The sequence below is a fragment of the Perognathus longimembris genome, chromosome 1 (assembly GCF_023159225.1).
Source record: "Perognathus longimembris pacificus isolate PPM17 chromosome 1, ASM2315922v1, whole genome shotgun sequence".
Lineage (NCBI taxonomy): Eukaryota > Metazoa > Chordata > Mammalia > Rodentia > Heteromyidae > Perognathus > Perognathus longimembris.
This window is the reverse complement of record NC_063161.1, coordinates 154,202,480-154,223,642: the sequence shown is the minus strand read 5'-3', so window position 1 is coordinate 154,223,642 and position 21,163 is coordinate 154,202,480. Positions and strand designations below refer to the sequence as shown.

Below are 21,163 nucleotides of genomic sequence, written 5' to 3'. Positions count from 1 at the left end.
GAAAAAGACTAATCTGTGCCTAAAGAACATAACTGCCATATTAATGTTTTGGTTTATATTCTCTATAGTAATAGAAAAACATTTAATACTTGTAATGCTGATATGTTTATTTGTACAGGTTCAGTAGAATGTGGTTAATCCAGTTTACAATCTATCATGAGTATCATTAAGTAAGAATATGTACTTTTCAATAGGAATCATTCTGTAACACTTGACCTTAATTTGTAGAAGGTGTTCATTTTTTTAACCACATTGGAAAGGTTGAAAAGTCAGAATTTGTATTTGTGAACTGTAATCTGACACAGATTATTTAAAGTGGAGAAAGAAACAAACTGTCCTTTTTTGTAAAGGTTTGTGCTATCTTATTTCGGCTTTGTGTAAGTAATTTGAATATCCAAAGGGTTGTGATGATGAGTTCTTGATATGCAACTGTCCACTTCATAGGACAAATATTCCTGTATCTTTTATGATTCTTGTCATAAATGATGTTAGGATATACTATTTTGTGAAATAGTTGGTCTCCCTTTACTACTATAACTAATTTTTGTCATCCCAGGAAATCCATGTGAAGCCAGCCAGTTAATAAAGCACTTTAGCATCTGTTCAGGTAGTTTTGAAAACCAACTTTTCCCTTTTAGGATAAGATCTTCCAGGTTACCTAAAAATGCAATAAAGATCTTTATAGTCTAAGCTTCTTGGCACATAATTTTTTGTCAGGGTTTTCTTTTACTGAATGAGCACAATACTGTTTTGATTTTATTTTTCTCCTATCATCCAGCTCCTTGTACAGTTTTTAATTATATTTCTCTCTTGAAAAAGTGGCTGAGGAGTCATTTGCTGTACACATTTGAACTAATGTTGGGTCAGTAGCTTTGTATTACCATCCTGACCCACTGTCATTCAGGTCGAAAGGTATTTTTTATCTTGCAGGAATATGTAGCTATGTATTTTACTAACTGTGAAACACTGGAAATTTAGCAATGCCAACAACTTGGCGTGGTCTTGGAACAGCTCTCTGCAGTATTTTTTTTCCCTCCTTGTTACCATAAATTGTACTTAACTGATTGTCCTGGGATTTTTTTTTTTTTTTTGCCAGCCCTGGGGCTTGAACTCAGGGACTGAGCACTGTCACTCCCTGGCTTCTTTTTGCCCAAGGCTAGCACCACTTGAGCCACAGCTCCATTTCCCGCTTTTTCTGTATACGTGGTACTGAGGAACTGAACCCAGGGCTTCATGTATGCTAGGCAAGCACTACCACTAGGCCACATTCCCAGCCCTCTGTGCTACTTTTAATTGTACCAGGAAAGCCAGTAATCCTCAGCCCTCCCTTTCCATTTAACACCCTTCGCTTGGGCTGATGCACTGTTGTATTCTCCCTGCAATGTGACTTACCTGTAGGTCATGGTGTACTACATTTGTTTATCCCTAGCTGGGCATGTGCCAATGATATGCTGTCCATCCCTTAACTGCCATCTCTGTTGCCTGTGATATCTCTTCAACTGATAATGGCTTTTTTTGCATGGAACAAAGTAGTTTTTACTATTAGATGTGTGAAGGGAAGATAGAGTGAATGTATGGAACTTCGTAAACTAAATATTTAGATCCCTCTAATCAATAAGGGCTATGTATTATCTAGAGTAATCATGCTGTGGAAGGTACTTGCAAGTCATAGATTTGTAGGCAAAGGATCTGTTACTCCTGTATCTAGACTGAATGTAAAATCCCTTTTGTTGTATTAATGGGAGTAAGAACTATTTTTATTTGCCTCTGATATACTTGGTTTCTAATAAAAGTGTCCTAGGCTCTAGTGAGAACTGTCTACTTTGAATTGCCATCTACTTGGGTTCCTCATTTGATGGATAGCTCTTGGCTAATTTTTTTTTTAATAGGTCATTGTGTCTCCCTGAAAACTTTCCCTCTGAATGTGTTCATTTGGGTGTGCTTCTAAAAGGCCTGGATCAAGAGTCCGTCCTACAGGCAGCCTGTCTCAGCTCCTCTCCTGTCTGGATATCTAGAAATGTTGGAAGATTTTTGACGTCTTAAACCTTGGGTCTTGCTTTTGAAATAAGGTTTGAAATATTGTTCACTGCGTTAAGGTTTGTGTATAGGTTTTTGTTTGTTTGTTTGTTTGTTTTTCCTGTGTAAGCAAGCCTAGCACCAGGTTTTGTGAAACGCCTATCTTGTAAAAGTAAATCCGAACTCTTCCTGAGCCTCTGCCATTGTCAAAAATAGAATTGCTTTTCTTGGGGCTGGGTATATGGCCTAGGGGCAAGAGTGCTTGCCTCCTACATATGAAGCCCTGGGTTCGATTCCTCAGCACCACATATATAGAAAACGGCCAGAAGTGGAGCTGTGGCTTAAGTGGCAGAGTGCTAGCCTTGAGCAAAGAGAAGCCAGGGACAGTGCTCAGGCCCTGAGTTCAAGTCCCAGGACTGGCAAAAAAAAAAAAAAAAGAATTGCTTTTCATCAGCTTCCAGAAAATTGTGTATCAAGTTGAAGAAATTTCACAAGAATGCAGATTTTTAAATGTAATTGTTTTTTTTAATGCTAATGTTTGTAAAATACCTTCATTTCTTTGGATGAAACGTGCTCTATTCTCTTGGTGTAAATTAATAAAAAGATAACAGGAAGTTTGTCAAACATTTTTATCTAATGCACAGTCTGTAATGTGTCTGACAAGAAATTAGAATTTTATATAGTAGTTTAAATTAAAAACCTGCTTATTCCTTCACTTGGTTGCTTGACTCGTACACAAACTGAAACTTTTTTGTAAACCTTAATTTTCCATTTGACTCTGGTCTAAATATTACGGTTCCTTAAAAGCAACTTTTACTGTTACAAAGTGAATGTGGTGCTCAGAACTTTGCTGCCATGGGATCATAGCAATTCTCACTTGCTTATTTAAATGTTCATTTAATGCAGATGAAATATACATAATTACGTAATATACATAATATCTGGAAAGTCCCCCAGCACGTGCTGGGTGCCAGGCATTCTAGATATGTTGGGAAAGTTGGTTCCTTGTTTCAGTCTTGTTAGCTTTCTCTTTCCTTGTCACTAATTGATGAGTGTGTATCTTTCCTCTCCTCCAGAGAGAATCAGCTTATGTTATTTTAGGATCCTTCAAATGTTTTCTTCACTCAAAAGTGCATGGAATTTGTGGTTTCTTTTGTGTGAATTAGCAGTATATTCCACCCAGTCTCTGGGCATCCACTGTGCTTGTCAGCACTCTGTAGCACTTTGTTTATAAGTGGGAATGGGATTTTACAAAAAAGCTACAATATCAAACATATTTAGCTGTCCAACCCCTACTTTATGTTCCCCTTACTCTAGGTCATTGACTGTGTTAGCCCCCTCCCACACACCACAGGAAACAATTAGAGAATAGGTCACTGGTCTGAGGTTGCACTTGAACCATCTAGAACTTAAAACACCTGCAGGTTACACCAGAGTGTATTTTAGGCCTTCTATAGTTTTGAGGAGGGCAGTATTGTAGATTGAACTTGGGGCCTCATATATGTTAGGCAAATACTCTTATGTTTTGAGCCATGCACCAGCCCCCTTTGCACTGATTATTTTTGAGATAGGATTTTGCTTTCTGCCCACGCTTGCCAGGGCTGAGAGCCTTCTTGTGTCCCTGCCTGGCCATTAGATGAGATAAGTCACATGAACTTTTATACCTTGCTGGCCTCAAACATTGCTCCACTGATCTCTCCCTCCCAAGTAGATCAGATTACAGGGTTCAGCCAGTTTGCCTAGCTTAAGCCTTTTATTTTAAGCAAAATTGGTTTTTGGAGCTGTCTGACCTTGAACACATTGGAGTCTCTGGAACTTAAACTTCTTTATCTGTTCAATTGATCTTGGTATTAAAAATAGCACCTATAGAATGCACAAGACTTGCCCAAAGCTGCTATTTATTGCAGTCTCACACTGATCAAATTCAGTGGGGTTGGGAAGTAAGTATGGAAGGTGAAGCAGTTGCTAACAGTGCAGCTTTTTTTTTTTGGCCAGTCCTGGGCCTTGGACTCAGGGCCTGAGCACTGTCCCTGGCTTCTTCCCGCTCAAGGCTAGCACTCTGCCACTTGAGCCACAGCACCGCTTCTGGCCGTTTTCTGTATACGTGGTGCTGGGGAAGCGAACCTAGGGCCTCGTGTATCTGAGGCAGGCACTCTTGCCACTAGGCTATATCCCCAGCCCAACAGTGCAGCTTTTTAAGTACAAGGAGTTTGGATAAGGAAGTGTTTGATGTAGGGTGGAATAATAAGGGGAATTTTTGAAAAAGAGGAAGTGTGAAGTGTGGCTGGAATGGTGGGGTACAATTGCTTTGCAGAATAAGATTAAAGTACTTGAAGGGAAGGTTATAGCTTCTGTTGGAAAATTCTGTCATGTATCAGAGAGTTGATCAATTATGGAAATCATTGGGGAATAGGAAGAGGATTTTCAGTAATCCATTAAGAAATATAATGAATGACATTTCTTTGTGTTAAGGTTTTGATTTTGATGCCTATTTGGGGGCTTGAACTCAGGGCCTGTGTGGTGTCCCTGAATGTTTTTGCTGAAGGCTAATGCTTTACCACTTGAGCCACAGCTCCATTTTCAGCTTTTGCTGGTTATTTGGAGGTAAGAGTCTCACAGACTTTCCTGCCTAGACTGGCTTCAAACTGAGATCCTTAGTCTCAGCCTCCTGAGTACCCAGGATGACAGGTATCAGCTACTGGTGCCCAGCCTGGCTGAGTGGTATTTTAAGATTACATCATTAGTGAGTAGATCTTCCCCATCAGGCCCTCTTTAACTTGTTTGTTCATCCTGATTGACAAACTATTCTGTAGTTATTTCTCTTTGGAGTGCTAATATGAGTAGACTCAGAATTGATGTGATCTTTAGAATTACAGAAAGTGTCGGGAGGGGGGGACAACAGAAATCTGATAATACTTGTTCCTCACAGCAATTTTTGAAATCCTACAGCAGGGCTGGGATCTCAATGGTAAGACTCACAATGGGAGGTGGTGAGATTCCCAAAATAAGTAAAAACCCCTCTCCCACTACAGTTTATAGCACCATTTCATAAAAACTAGGCCATTTTAACATCAGGATGTAAAAAGAACTATCTCAGAGTAGAAGAGCCTTTGGCACTAAATATATTTGGTTCTGTGGGAAAGTAGTACTCTAATTTTTGCCAATTAGGGAGATAAGGTATTTGTTCACTTGTTGGTGTGTAATACATGAGTGCTCTAGTAAAATGGAAGTTTCGGTTTAGGAAGGTGTTTTTTGTTTGCCAGTCCTGGGGCTTGGCCTCAGAGCTGAGCACTATCCCTGGCTTCTTTTTGCTCAAGGCTAGCACTCTACCTCCTCAGCCACAGTGCCACTTCTGGCTTTTTCTATATATGTGGTGCTGAGGAATCGAACTCAGGGCTTCATGTATATGAGGCAAGCACTCTACCACTAGGCCATATTCCAGGCTTAAGAGGAAGTTTTATGCTTGCTCCCAACTCCAAATATATACTGAGATTTACCCAACAACAGCTTTGTACCCAGGAATAGAGAGACCTGGCGTCCTTATCCCTTTGTTTTTTTTTTCTGGTCCTGGGGCTTTTGAACTCTGGGCCTGGGTGATGTCCCTGAGCTTTTTGCTCAAGGCAAGAGCTCTACCACTTGATCCATAGTGCCACTTCTTGCTTTTTGAGTATTTATTGGGAGATAAGAGTCTCATGGAGTTAAATGCCTGGGCTGGCTTTGAACCACAATCCTCTCAGCCTCCTGAGTAGGATTACAGGTATGGGCCATGGGCACCCATCATGTACTTACCACTTTGAAGGAAAGACTTGTATTCATACACTGCCCCTTATTTTCAAAGATGGCCTTCTTACCGTAGAAAAAGGAAAGGTAACATTTACTGTGTTTATGTGCGGGTAGTTTTATATGTCTGTCAAAAATTCAATGAAATTTGTTTTAAAATTGGTCTAGAACTTAACCATTACAGGGTCATAAGAATCAATTCCGTTTAAGGCTTTTCAAAATCGAATACATCGCTCTTGGTTACTTTATGAGTTTTTCTGCAGAGCTGTTTTAAAGGTAATTTAAATTTCTTCTCTTGCCTTCTGAGAAGCTCACATCCAGGCTTGTGATCTTTCCTGGAGTGGAATGGGCAGCCAAATCATGCTTTATTTTGATGGATTCTTAGAATTTTGGGGGGGTCAAGCCATCTTTTGTGAGTGATTGCCACTGAGCTGAGACCTTTCCAGCGTGGTGCAGACAGGGACGACATTTGGGATGGCTCAAAAGGAGGCTCATTTGGGAGAAGTCATTTTTATTTTCTCTTTTGCACCTACCTGCTGGAGGCATTTGGGGAAATTGCAATGCTTGGCTTTCGGTTCTGGAGTGATGCGGAGGTGGTGGGAGCCAGCAGGTGTCTGGGAATTGATTCTGCCCTGAGAACCTGCAGGCAGGTGTCTGGCGCCGGCGTCGGCGCCGGCACCGCAGTGTTCGCATTCCGGCGCACGGGGGCGCCCGTGACGCCTCCGGCCCTGCTAGCAGTCTCTAAGGCACCTCTGCCGCCACCTGCAGTCTCAACCAAACCTGTGGGTGGGCAGCGCGGGATGTGACGGCCCGAGCAGCCAATGGGCGGCCAGGCTTTCGGCCACATTAGGGCTGTAGCCAATGGAATCCGAGGACAGGCGTAGAGGGGGCGGGCCCCGCCTCTAGCCTGGCCGAGGCGCGAGGCCCTCCTCCCGCCTCTCCGCCTACTCCAGCCTCCGCCGCCTCAGCATCCCGAGCGAGCCCCGCGGCCGCCGGAGCAGCTCCCGCGGCGGAGCCGGAGCCGGATGGTCAGAGGAGCCCGGCAGCCGCAGCAGCCGCGGAGTCGCCTGGCCCCCAGGTAGGGCTGGTGGAGGCTGGGCCTGGGGATGGGCGGGGAAACGGGGCCCAGAGGCAGCGGCCGGGGCCGCCGAGACCCGAAAGGCGGGGGCGCGGAGCGGCTGGGCGACACCTGGGGACGGGGGCGATGGCACCCCGGATGCGGGGTGAAGGGGGGCCGCCCGCGCGGAGTCTGTGGGCGCTGGGCCGGGCGGGGCAGGGCGCGCGTCCCGCCGACGGGCCCTGGAATGCGGGGGGCGTCCGGGCTGGAGGGGCGGGGCTCCGTGGGCCGTGCGCGGTCGGAAGAGGGTGGGCACGGGAAAGGGGGACCGCGGGCCGGGGGGCCGGGCGGGGGGGGGGGGAGCTGGCGAGGCAGACAATGAGGTGGATGGTTTGGGGGAGCTGTCCTGTGACACGTGAGGGGCTGAGCGGAGAGCGGGGGGGACTGGGAGGTAGACCTGGGTTTGGACGGAGGGGGCATTGGGAGAACAGTGAATCCCGGGATCGCTTGATCTGGGTAAGTAGGGAAGCAGCCTAAGGTGTTTGTCAGGTTAGGTCTGGGCATGGCGAGCCTGTGATCCCCACAGGGTGGTACATTCAGTACTGGACAGGCACAGCAAGGCCCCGGGGACGTGCTCTTGTGTATTACTTTTATTTACCATCTTATTTGTCTGATGTGCAGACTGACTGGCACGGTGGAGAAACCACCTCGGAAACGGAAAAGCAGGTAAGGCAGAATGCTTCTATTTTTTGTTTGTTTTGTTTTCCTGTTTGCGCTACTGCTCCTGTGCTAAAGTGCATAGTTCTGCATGGTCAGTAAATGAAGTTTCGTAGTTACCTACTGTTTCGTTTTAATGACTAAACTATGTGCAAGATTTTCCTTTTGAGGACTTCAAATTACTGCCTCTACTCGTTCTTTTTTTGGTAGAATGTGGGAAACCAAATTGAGAAATCCTGGGGGTTTACTTTAGTCATATTTCAACTTCTGTACCATCTTGGAAAAATGAACACTTATTGAACAGCTACTATATGCCAAGTTCTAGGTACAGGAGCTTTATATTTCTTGTAATCTTTTTTTTTGCCAGTCCTAGGGCTTGAACTCAGGGCCTGGGCACTGTCCTTGAGCTCTTTTTGCTCAATGCTAGCACACCTCACTTGATCCATGGTGCCACTTCTGGCTTTTTCTGCGTATGTAGTACCAAGGAATTGAACCTCAGGGCTTCTTGCATGGTAGGCAATCCGTCTAACACTAGGCCAAAGGCCTCGCTGGCCCTTCTGTAATTCTTAAGACAAAACAGGACAGGACGATTTTTACAAAAGAGGAAATTGAGTCTGAGAGTGGTTAAGTATTTGCCCAAGATCACATGATAGAACCAGGATTTGAATCCAAGCAGCCTGACTCCAGAACTTAGACTCTTAATCATTATACTCTGTACCTCTAACAAATACACAATTGAAAATAAAAACTTCTCACCTGTAATCTCAGGTATTAGGGAGGTAGAGATCAGGATCACAGTTGGAGGCCATCCCAGGCAAAAAATGTTGGTGAGACCAGGAAACAAAAAAAGCTGGGTGTGGGGTGTGCCTGTCCTCTCAGCTCTACAGGACGATGGTGGTTCAGGTGGTTTAAAAATCTCAAGGCCCAGCCTGAAAAATAATTTACACAAAAAGACAAGGGGCTTGGGCTTATGTGATAGAGGACCTACCTAGCAAGTATAAAGCCTGAGTCCAAACCTCAATACATCACCAAAAAGAAAATTTTTATTTCTTTCTCTTTGTTCATTAAACATAGAATCTAATACAGTAAAATATTTGAACCTCAGGAAAATACTAACAAAAGGCTTAAGTAAATCACAAATAAGTGAATTATTCCTTTAATAGTGAAGAGTATTCTTCCTAGAAATATGTTTAAGGATGGTGCTATGTGGTGTAAACTATGAAGGAATTCCGTGTATCATTTGAAGATTTGCTTTTTACAGATGTTAACATTAGCTTAATAGATTAGTCTGATAGATTATTTCTGGAAATACAAGTCCTGAACGTTAGGTAGATAGATATAGAAGTGTCAAAAGCCACAGTACCTTTGTCAGTCTGAAGGCCTATAATGTTTAGACCTAGGAGTTTTTTGTTTTTTTGCCAGTCCTGGGGCTTGGACTCAGGGCCTGAGCACTGTCCCTGGCTTCGTTTTGCTCAAGGCTAGCACTCTGCCACTTGAGCCACAGCTCTACTTTTGGCCTTTTTTGTATATGTGGTGCTGAGGAATTGAACCCAGGGCTTCATGTATATGAGGCAAGCACTCTTGTTACTAGGCCATATTCCCAGCCCCTGTAATGTTTAATATGGTAGTCATTTGCAGCTTCTGGAAACTCAAAATATGACTAGGATGTCTGAGGAACTGATTTTTCCCCCTAGTGTTGGGGCTTGAACTCAGTGATTTGTGTTTGCTCAGCTTGCTTGCTTGGCTGATGCTCTACCACTTGAGCCATGCCTCCAGATTAGATTTTTCCTGGTTGTTTTGGAGATAAAGTCTTGCAGACTTTTCTGCCTGGACTAGCTATGCTTTTCTGACCTCAGGCTCCTGAGTAGCTTGGATTACAGAAGGAAGTTACTAGCTGCCTGGAGCGCACGTGTGTGTGCTTCAGCACCATGGCTTGACCTCAGGGTTTACTAGATACCTGGCGTGTGTGTGTGTGTGTGTGTGTGTGTGCGTGTTTCAGCACCATGGCTTGAACTCAGGGTTTCTCATGTTTGTTGAGCTTTCTTGCTCATAGCTGGTGCTCTATCATTTGAGCCTCACCTCTCGTCTGGGGTTTTGCTGGTTAATTGGAGAAGGAGTCTCTTGACTTTTGCAAAGTCTTTGAATCATGATCCTCCAGATTTCAGACTCCTGAGCATAGGCATGAGCCACTGGTCCCAGACCTGAATATTTAAATTTACAAGCCAATCACTTCCTGGAAAATGTTTAAATATGTCTTGAGTGTCCTTGAATATGTGAATCTATTCTTTTTTTTTTTTTTTTTTTCTCCATTCCTGGGTCTTGGACTCAGGGGCCTGAGCACTGTCCCTGGCTTCTCTTTGCTCAAGGCTAGCACTCTGCCACTTGAGCCACAGCCCCACTTCTGGCCATTTTCTATATATGTGGTGCTGTTGAATCGAACCCAGAGCTTCATGTATATGAGGCAAGCACTCTTGCTCCTCGGCCATATTCCCAGCTCCGAATCTATTCGTTCATGTGTAAAACTTATGGTGTATATATCAAATGTTTTCAGTGAAAATTTAGTGATTAAAATGAGACCAGGATTAACACTAAATTTCAAGTTAGTATGAAAATGTGAATGTAAAATTTCTCACTCCAGGTTTTTTTTTCTTTCTTTTTTGTTACATATAAAATTTTCTTATCAAGATGATATACAGAGAGGTTACAGTTACCTACTTAAGGCCTCACTCCAAGTTTTAAAGACTACATAGCAGAATAACATTTTAAGCATATTAGATTAAATAAAATTTAATGTCACTAAAATTATTTTCACTGTTTTCTTTCTGTCATGTCCAGCCACTCGAAATTTTAAATTACATATGTGGTTTATATTGTATTTCTTTTGGACAATCCTGATTTACTTTCATTCCCCAACTGCAAGGCTCTTAGAGTAGCCTCCTGACTGGTTACATACCACCAGTCTGTAATTTATTCACCACTGAGCAGTTGATCTTGTCATTCTCATGCTTAGGGACCTTGTGCGCTTCTGTTGCTGTTGAACATAATTCAGGCTTTTTGGTCTAATTCTAAAGGACTGACTTTTCACTTCCACTTGTGTTTCTAGCCACAATGTAGAACTGTGGCCATATAAGTCCTCAGTTATGAAAATTCTAAATATCTGATTTTAAGTGATTTAGCTTTCTGATGAATGCTTCAAGGTGAAAGTGTTGCTGATTGTAACTGGGTTCGGTTTGCCAGTTTCAGAATTCATGCCCCCTCTGCCTTAGATTTTTGTACATGATTTCTCTTTGCTATATGTGTGTTTATGTGATGTTGGTACTGAGGTTTGAATTCAGGGCTTCACACTGTCCCTTAGCTTTTTTTTTTTTTCCTCAAGGCTAGAGTTCTACTATTTGAGCCACAGTTCCACATCTGACTTTTTGGTGGTTAATTGGAGGTAAGAGTTTCATGGACTTTTCTGCCCAGGATGGTTTTGAGCCATGATCTTCACATCTCAGCTTCCTGAGTAGCTAGGATTTCAGGTGTGAGCTACCTACACCTGGATTCTCTTGGCTTTGAAAACTGAGGTTACACATCACATTCTCAATGAGGGTTTTACTCACTCTCCACTTGTTCTTCTTCCTCATTCACTTCTGTGATAGTTTGTGTATACACATATGTCTGATAGTTTCAGCTGAATTTGCATTCACCTCTGTCCAATGCAGTAAATCTTTCTTAGGGCTGAGGATGTGGCCCACTAGTAGAATAATGAAGTGTATTCATTCTGTACATACTTTTGGATACATTCCACATGTCATGTACTACAGAGCAATTCTGTGTAGTCATCTGCAGATTCCTTTTTTCCCTATGTTGGTATACCTGACACACTTGAGGCCTTGGATTTGATCCCTAGCACCACAAAGCAAATATGAAAAAAAAAAATCTTTCAGAGCATCAGGTTCATCATCTGTAAAATACAAATAACAATAGCCAAATCCTTCTAGGATTGTGAAGTGCGTAGGACAATGCCTGGCCCATAGAAATTTCTGTGCGCACTACATTTTAGTTGAAAAACAACAGTTAAATGCCCAGTGGTACACATGTGTAGTACTAGCTATTCAGGAAGCTGAGGTCTAGAGGATCAAGGCTTGAAGCCAGTCCAGGCAGAAAAGTCCATGAGACTATATCTCCAAAATAACTAGCAAAAAGCTAGACTTGAGGAGGTAGAGCTGAAGTTAAAGTGGTAGAGTACCATCTTTGAGCAGAAAAAGCTAAGAGACAGCACCCACACTCTGAGTTCAAGCCCCAGTACTGGCACCAAAACAAAACAACAACCAGGCTGGGCTTGAGATGTGGCTCAGGATGTAGAGAGCCACCCAAGCAAGCCAAGTAAGTACCAGGCCCTGGGTTTAAACCTCGATAACTGCTGAAACAGTAAAGGCTAAGGCAGGAGAATTACAAGTTTAAAGTCTAGACTCATCTAAAAAAACCAAACAGGAGTATTTTATTGTTGTTGTTATGTTTAATGTACTAGGTGAATTTCCTTTGGCATACCCCCTCTGGTCACTGTATATGATTTTGGTACACTGGATATTGTATATATGCCTACCTGAACTAGGGAAGGAAAAGAAAAATGAGGGAGGGTGTAACAAATAAGACAAGAAATATACTCACTACCTTATTATGTAACTGTACCCCTTCCGTACATAACCTTGTCAATAAAATTTAATTAAAAAGAAACAAAAGCCCCACCCATCAAATACCCATTATTTCCTACCTTTTCAAAATATGTAACTTAGAAGATTGTTAAATAAAGAGATTAAGGCAAAGAAGAAATTACAAAGAATAAAATTAAACCAATACAAAAGTTCTACACAAACCAGAAAATACTGTGTGGTTACAGAAGGTAGCGTCCATACCTGCCTCAGAGTAACAATAAAGTAAAATGTGTCACAGGGTGCCCATGGCTCACGCCTGTAATCCTAGCTACTCAGGAGGCTGAGATTTTTTTTTTGCCAGTCCTCGGCCTTGAACTCAGGGCCTGAGCACTGTCCCTGGCTTCTTTTTGCTCAAGGCTAGTACTCTACCACTTGAGCCACAGTGCCACTTCTGGCCGTTTTCTATATATGTGGTGCTGGGGAATCGAACTCAGGGCTTCATGTATATGAGGCAAGCACTCTACCACTAGGCCATATTCCCAGTCCGAGGCTGAGATCCTGAGGGTCACAGTTTGAAACCAGCCCGGGCAGAAAAGTCTCCTTGAGACTCTTATCTCCAGTTAACCACAAAAACCAGAAGTGGCACTGTGGCTCAAGTGGTAGAACGCTAGCCTTGAGCACAAAAAGACTCGGACAGTGCTCAGGCCTGGAGTTCAAACCCCACAACTGAAATAAAAATAAATAAATTTAAAAAATGTTGTTTGAGACAAGTGCATAGCTTTCCCCCCACCCCTGTCAGAATAGAGACACATTTCTCTCACTAGTCAGCACACTAGAGACACGTTTTGTTTGTGTGTATGAAATCCCAATGACCGAGAAATGAGATGCTTTTTGTTTGTTTGTTTTGAATACCATCTTGCTATGGAACCCAAGCTGGTCTTGACCTCACAATCTGCCTCAGGAGTTTGTTTGTTTTGTTGTTGTTGTTGTTGTTGGTGGTGGTGGTGGTGGTGTTTTATTTTGTGTTTGCCATTCTGCAGATCAAATCCAGGACGTTGAGCATGTTAGCTGAGCACCGTGCCACAGAGCTATACCCCTGGCCTGTAGTAGTGAGCTTTTAGAGATTGCTTCTTGGAGTGAGTACTTCTCAGTCCAGTATTACCAGTGAGCAGGCTCCAGCGAGCTTCAGGCTCTACTCTTAGTGAGCCTCATGTTCTACTTTTAGTATCTGTTTGAAACTTTTATTTCTTTGTTCATCTTTGTACCTAAGACTGTTTTGTACTTAGTGAAAACACATACTGTATTCTCCTTTAATAGGTACTGAGGATGGCTCAGTAAAACTAGTGAGACAAAACATGAATTGGTGGCCAGAGAAGTGGGCAGGATCTGGGGCCTTGGTAGCTCAAAATAATGTGATACTACTTGAAAGCCTCTGGTAGACTACTAGATTGAAAGGAGAATTAAGATCCTGAAAGTTGATCCCTGTGGTTTTGGAAACTTCTGAAGAGTTCAGTGTGTCTGTTGGTAATGTTTGGATTATAAGTTAAGAGAATTTTTTTGAGGTCTTATTTGGAAAAAAGACCCATTTGCTTGGATAGAATTCACATTGATTAAAGTTTATCTGATGTGCTAGGCCTAGGTTCAATCTCCAGCACCAAAAGCAAAAACAGAGGCAAAATAATACTTATAAAAATCTGGTCTGTATATTTTGGGTTTTTAGAAAATATTGTCTTTATGGTTTTTTTGTTTTGTTTTGTTTCGTTTTTTTGCAGGGGGATGGGGAAAGCATTGTACTGGTTCTGGGGCTTGATCTCAGGGCCTGGGCACTGCCTCTGAGCTTTTGTGCTCAAGGCTAGTGTTCTACTACTTAAACCACATTTCCACTTCCAGCTTTTGGCTGGTTAATTGGAGATAAGAGTCTTATGGCTTTACCTGCCTGGGCCAGCCTTGACCCAAGATCCCCAGATCTCAGCCTCCGAAGCAGCCAAGATTATAGACCTGAGACACTGACGCCTGGCCTTGTCTTTGTGTATTTGAAGTAAAGAGATTGAAGAAATATATTAGTAGTTTCTACTTCTGGGATGTGGGGATACAGACATGAGTGGGATATAGGCCAGGAAAATTCATGGTACAGGGTAGGACAGAACCTGAAATACCAGACCCTGTGTTAAGACTTCATAGTAGTGTATTTGAAGCGTTTATAGTAATTTTGAGCCTTGGTAGTGTTGCAGTTTCTACAGGCACTCATTTAGGCCCTAAGGCTCCGAAGGTTGATCTTAGCAATCATGTGACTTGAAATGATGGCTGGGCTTGGATGTAGACTGATGATAATGCCGGAATTCTCCAGTAAGCTGAATTTAGCACCTGAATCTGGGGTGCCAGGTATGTAAAGCAAGGTGTTTGGAAGAGCTTGGGCTGTATTGTTGGACTGAGCGTTGGCTGTTTTTCTTTGGATCTAAAATGCCCTCCTACGGCTTATATTGTGAAGGTTTGGTTGCAGTGTTTCGAGATAGGGCTTGGAAGCACGGCTCTGACCTTAGTTAATCCTGATGGGTTCTTTATTGAATGTGCTCTTGGGAGATAGTAGAAGTTAGGAGGTAGGCCCTAGGTGAAGGGAGTGCGTTCCTTGACCCCAGACCCTTTCCCTTTCTGTTTGCCTTTGCTTCCTGGCTGCTGCAAGGTGAGCAGCTTTCCTTGGCTCCCTGCTGGGACTGGTTGACACACCACAGGCCTGGGCTACAAAGCCACCAGGCTAAACCAGGGACTTTGTTCAAAGTTAATTATCTCAGGCATTTTGTGATGGAAAGCAAACACAGCAACTCTGAAGGGTCATTTGACAAACTGGAGACATTTTGCCCAAGTTAGCCCTTTGGGCACCCATATATAGTAGGTACTTACTCTTGGATGGGTAGTACACACCTCTAATACCAGGTATGTGAGAGGCTTAGATGGGAGGATTGTAAATTTGGGACTTGCCTGGGCTACCTATCAAGACTCACTCTCCCCCTCCCCCCCCCAGTCCTGGACCTTGAACTCAGGGCCTGGAGGCTGTCCCTGAGCTTCTTTTACTCAAGGCTAGCACTGTACCAGTTGAGCCATAGCTCCACTTCTGGCTTTTTCTCTGTGTCTGGTACTGAGGCATTGAACCCAGGACTTTATGCATACTAGGCAAGCACTCTACCACTAAGCCACATTCCCGCCCCTCAAGACTTACTCTTTTGAAAACAAAATCATGTAAAGTGCATTGTGTAATTTGTTGAAGTAAAGTAAGGAGGGACTTATGATAGCTATGACTATCACTAGATTAAATGTTTTGTGTTTTGTTTTTTGTTTTTTGTTTTTTTTTTTTGCCTTTCCAGTCCTTTTAAAAATCACCTTCATGGTGGTATTATTTACATACAATGCAGTTTTTCCATTTTAACCCTAGTTTGGTGGGTTTGATAAATTAAACGTGCGTAGCTGTATGACCACCTACTGCCATTACGATATCTAGTGTTGCCATTAAGATATCTAGTGTTGCCATTGCTGCCATCTGCACCCTATATTCGCTCCTGCTTTCTTACAGCAGGACTCTGGGGACCACTCATCTTTTTTGGTGTCACTTTAGGGTTTACCTTTACTTGGATTTCTTATGAGTAGACTCATGGAATTCTGCAGTAATCTTTTGTGTCTAGCTCCCTTTTTAAAAAACTTTAATTTTTATTGTCAAAGTGATATACAGAGGGGTTACAGTTATATGCATAAGGTAGTGAGTACATTTCTTGTCCAACTTGTTACCTCCTCCCTCATTTTTCTTGTGTCTAGCTTCTTACTTGAGGCAGTCTATGATAAACTCAAGCTGACTCACCATCTTGTTCCTTAGTCTCCCTAACCATGCCTGGCTAACTGATTATCAAACTAATTTCCAAAGTTATATTCTACTAGTACTGTGGAAGAGAGTCACTACCATTACCAATGCTTGGTGGTCTTATTCTTTTTTTTTTTTTTTTTTTTTTGCCAGTCCTGGGCCTCAGACTCAGGGCCTGAGCACTGTCCCTAGCTTCTTTTTGCTCAAGGCTAGCACTCTGTCACTTGAGCCACAGTGCCACTTCTGGCCATTTTCTATATATGTGGTGCTGGGGAATTGAACCCAGGGCTTCATGTATACAAGTCAAACACTCTTGCCACTAGGCTATGTTCCCAGCCCAGTCTTATTCTTTTTTCTTGTTGGTGATACTGGGGTTTGAATTCAAGACTTCTTGCTAGGCAGATGTTATGTTATTTGAGTCATCACTCTAGCCCTTTTAGCTCTTATTTTTGTTTGTTTTCCTATAAAAAAGCTTCAGTTCAGAGCTTCGTGCTCTCATTCAATTTTTTTTCTGCTCATGGCTGGCACTCTACCACTTGAGTCGCACCTCTAGTCATCCTGCATTGGCTTTGAACTTTGATTCTCAGATATCAGCCTCCCAAGTAGCTAGGATTACAGCCAGTGGTGTCCAGCTTGCTCTGGTTATTTTGAGATAAGGTCTCACTTTTTTTTTTTTTTGCCAGTCTTAGGGCTTGAACTTAGGGTGTGGGCACTGTCCTTGAGCTTCTTTTGCTCCAAGCTAGCACTCTACCACTTGAGCCACAGCACCACTTCCAGCTTTTTCTGTGTATGTGGTATTGAGGAATCAAACTCAGAGCTTCGTGCATGCTAGGCAGGCACTCTACCACTAAGCCACATTCCCAACCCTGGGTCTCACTTTTTTTTTTTTTTTTGGCCAGTCCTGGGGCTTGGACTCAGGGCCTGAGCACTGTCCCTGGCTTCTTTTTGCTCAAGGCTAGCACTGTGCCACTTGAGCCACAGCGCCACTTCTGGCCGTTTTCTGTATATGTGGTGCTGGGGAATTGAACCCAGGGCCTCATGTATACGAGGCAAGCACTCTTGCCACTAGGCCATATCCCCAGCCCCTGGGTCTCACTTTTTGCCTGAACTTTCCTAGACTGTTATCCTCCTGTTTATGCTTTCCGTTATAGTTGAGATGACAGGTAAATGTCATCATTTCCAGCTTTTTCTGTTTAGATGGATTGCAAGGACTTTTTGGCCCAGGTTGTCCTGGAACTGTGATCTTCCTGATCTCAGCCTCTCGTGTAGCTGGGACCACAGGCATGAGTCACAGTGGGCACCAGGCCCATTGTTTTCCCTTTAAACAGCTTTATTGAGGTCTTAACAGATATACATAAGTTCCACATATTTAAACTGTACAACTGATAAGTTTTGAAACACATCTAATTCTTTGAAGCTTTCACCACTGTTGTCATTCTGTTGCTGCATAATGGAATTTCCACTCATATAATTTGTGTCAGGCATCTTTGTGTTCAGGGAACACTTTTTGCTGTTGTTGGTCGTGGGGCGTGAACACTGCTCTTGGGCACTATCCCTGAACTCTTACTCAATGCTAGCCCTCTCCCACTTTGAGCCACACTTCCAGTTTTCTGGTGGCTTATTGGAGATAAGAGTCTCCTGGCCTTTCCTGCCCAGGCTGGCTTTGAACCACAATCCTCAGATCTTAGCCTCCTGAGTAGGATTGCAGGTGTGAGCCACTAGCACTCGGCCAGGTATATTTTTAATTTGTCTTTTAGTTTTCTCCACAGTATCTTGAGGAACTTTTGCTCCACTAATAGGTTAGATGAAATTATTTTAATTGAGACAGCAGGTACAGAGCAAAAGCAGGATGGAGAGATTATGAGCATGAGTTTAATTTGGGTATGTCAAAGGTAAAATGTGTCAGTGAATCAACTCTAAGCAGGCAAGTAGAAGTAAGGGTCTGTTGCTGAGGAAAGGTATTAAAAGGTGTCAGTAAACACCTGGCTACCAAGTCATGAAAAGTATTAACATAACCTAGCAAGACGTGGAGTGAAATGCAGAGCCACAGACAACTGTGTTACCCAGGTATGGAACTGGACCAAAGGGCTTCGTGTTCATGGGAGTTTTTCCTTTGTCTGTAGCAGTATTCATCTTTGAACTCAGGACCAGGTGGGGAGCACTTATCCCAAGGAGGTAGATCTCAGTACTCTTGGGAGAAGTTGAGATTGGGCAGGTAGTTACCCTGTGAAGTAGAAGAGTGGCTTTCAGTTCCAGAACTTCTTTGTGAGGGCGCGTCCCTCAACAGCATCCCCACAGCAGAGCTGTGGCTTCGCGAGAGCTGTCTGTTGCATGTGGCATGAGGATCATTCCAGATTCTTCAGGGGCCAAAGGAGTATGCTCAAAATAGGCAGCATTTCCATATCAGTATTTGAGAAGAAAACCTAGAAGCATCAAGCAGTGGTTTTCAAGGGTGTTCAAAAAGAACCCAAGGTTCCATGGAACTCATTGAAGGGTTCTCTGGAGGGGGCAATAGGCAGAAGGTCAGGCAGACTCACCTCTGAGACTCCACTTCCATGTTTAAGTATTGATGTGTATTTTTAATATGGAAAATTTTAGAAACAGCTTACTACTGAGTGAACTTGAATTGTTCATCACCCAGGTTAATCCTGTCTCAGTTGTATGTCTCCTGCTGTTCCAGAAACAGGCTGTACACACCACTCATCCGCAGTATTCCAGTATGATTGCCACTCTTAGAACTCATAACCACAGTACCACTCATAGTAACTTAAAAATTAACAGTGTTGGGCTGGGGATATGGCCTAGTGGCAAGAGAGCTTGTCTCGTATGCATGAGGCCCTGGGTTCAATTCCCCAGCACCACATATACAGAAAACGGCCAGAAGTGGCGCTGTGGTTCAAGTGGCAGAGTGCTAGCCTTGAGCAAAAGGAAGCCACGGACAGTGCTCAGGCCCTGAGTCCAAGGCCCAGGACTGGCCAAAAAAAAAAAAAAAAAAAAAAAAAAATTAACAGTGTTTCCTGAATCACCAAATATCTCTAAAATGTTAGATTTCCACAATAGGCTAAACATTAAAAAAATTTTTTTCTGCCAGGCATTGGCGGCTCATGCCTGTTATCCTACCTACTCAGGAGGCTGAGATATGAGGATGGCGGTTCCAAGTCAGCCTAGGCAGACAGTTCTGAAAGAGACTCCTATCTCTAACTAATGAGCAAGAAGCAGAAAGTGGATGTTTGGCTCAAGTGGTAAGAGCTCCATGCATTGCTGAAAGCCCTTGCTGAAGGCTATAGATCCCCAATCTGGAGGTGGTAGAAGCTATAGGGGCTGGGATCCTGGTAGAAAGAAGTCCCGTAATTGTGGTAGGAGGAGGGAGCCCTTAAAGAGGATATTGGGATCTGGGCCCTTCTAGTCTCTTTTCTTTGCTTCCCACCACCTGCCAGGAAATGAACAGGCCTCTGCTGCACTCTTGCCATGAGTGTCCTATCACAGCCCAAAGCCACAGGGCCAACCAAGCACCCATGAACTAAATCCTCCAGAACCAAAGTAAAGTTTCCCTCCTTTTAAGTTGATATCTCAGATATTATGTCACAGTGTTGGAAAGTTGAATAACATATGAGTCCTTGAATTAATGATTGTGGCCAACCTTAGGCACAAGAATCCTGTGGGGTTCTGGCATGAGGATTCTGGCATCTGGATTTTAGTTTTTTTGGGTACAACATGTGCTCATATGCCTCTGAACTTGCCATTCATTGGAGCACTGCTAGGAAGTGAGGCTTTGGACCCCTTCTTTTTTGTGGGTCACTGAGGAATTCCTTTCTCATCTCAGATAAATCACTCCTTTTTAAAATTTTTCTTATTATAAAGTTGATGTGCAAAGGTTACAGTTACATAAATCAGGTGATGAGTACATTTCTTTTTGAACAGTGTCACCTCTTCCCTCATTTTCTCCCAATCTTCTTCCCTACCCCCTTCCTCCACAAGTTGTAGAGTTCATTTGCAACATAGTGTCTAGTAAGTATCACTGCTGCATTTGTTCACCTTTGGTCCCCCCATGTCTGTGCTCCCCCTCACCCTTCCCCCAAACAGATAAACTTGCATACAAGACAAAAGGTACAGAAATAAAAAAATAGTAACAAAGGAGAAAAAAGCTGAATAATAAAAAAACCTCATTTCCATTTCGTTGTTTTTTTTTTTTTGGCCAGTCCTGGGGCTTGGACTCAGGGCCTGAGCACTGTCCCTGGCTTCTTTTTGCTCAAGACTAGCACTCTGCCACTTGAGCCACAGCGCCACTTCTGGCCGTTTTCTGTATATGTGGTGCGGGGGAATTGAACCCAAGGCCTCATGTATATGAGGCAAGCACTCTTGCCACTAGGCCATATCCCCAGCCCTCATTTCCATTTCTTGGATTTTTTTTTTCTTGCCATTCTTGGGACTTGAACTCAGGGCCTGAGCACTGTTCCTGGCTTCCTTTTGCTCAAGGCTAGCACTCTTCCACTTGAGCCACAGTGCCACTTCCAGCCTTTTCTGTTTATGTGGTTCTGAGGTATTGAACCCCAGTGCTTCATGCATATGAGGCAAACACTCTACTGCTAAGACACATTTCCAGCCCTGGAATTCATTTTGATAAGCATTATTTTGTATGATCATACGCACATAGCTATTGAGCCTTTGTGATTGTCTCCTAAGAATATAGTCCTTTTGTTCTTCTTTCTTCCCTCAAAGGTGCTCATCCTTCTACTCATCCCTGAGCGAAATCTCCTCAAGGAGTTCACATTTTTCAGGAAGCAAACATAAATCTCCCCGGAGGGAGCAATTGAATTCCCTCTTGGGAGCTGAGGAATACAGTAACAATACAACTTCCACCAGTATCTTACTAACGTACTTGGCTATTGCTGTTTCTTTTCTGAGATTGGGTCTTGCTGTGTTTCCCCTGCTGGTCTTGAATGCCTGGGCTCATGTAATCTTCCTGCCTCAGCTTCCCAAGTACCTGGGACTACAGAGGTCTCCTCCCAGTTTAGGTAAAAACACGTTGGCTTCTGTTTTGTGTGTTCTTGTTCATATTCTGTGTGTGTGTGTGTGTGTGTCTGTCTGTCTGTCTCTCTGTCTGTGTCT

General features: G+C 43.3%; 1 protein-coding gene across 3 annotated transcripts in view; it reads left to right on the top strand.

The window, feature by feature from the left end:
- The first annotated feature begins 6,744 nt into the window (after positions 1–6,744).
- Positions 6,745–21,163, top strand: part of Scai (suppressor of cancer cell invasion) — a 113,136-nt gene continuing 98,717 nt past the window's right edge. Inside the window, exons 1-2 of one of the 3 annotated variants that reach the window (XM_048342687.1) lie at positions 6,745–6,874; positions 7,535–7,579. In XM_048342687.1, coding sequence (XP_048198644.1) covers positions 6,822–6,874; positions 7,535–7,579 — 98 coding nt within the window. In that variant the 5' untranslated portion in view covers positions 6,745–6,821. The remainder of the gene's footprint in view (positions 6,875–7,534; positions 7,580–21,163) is intronic. The other 2 variants (XM_048342706.1, XM_048342697.1) reach the window with 2 other exon arrangements.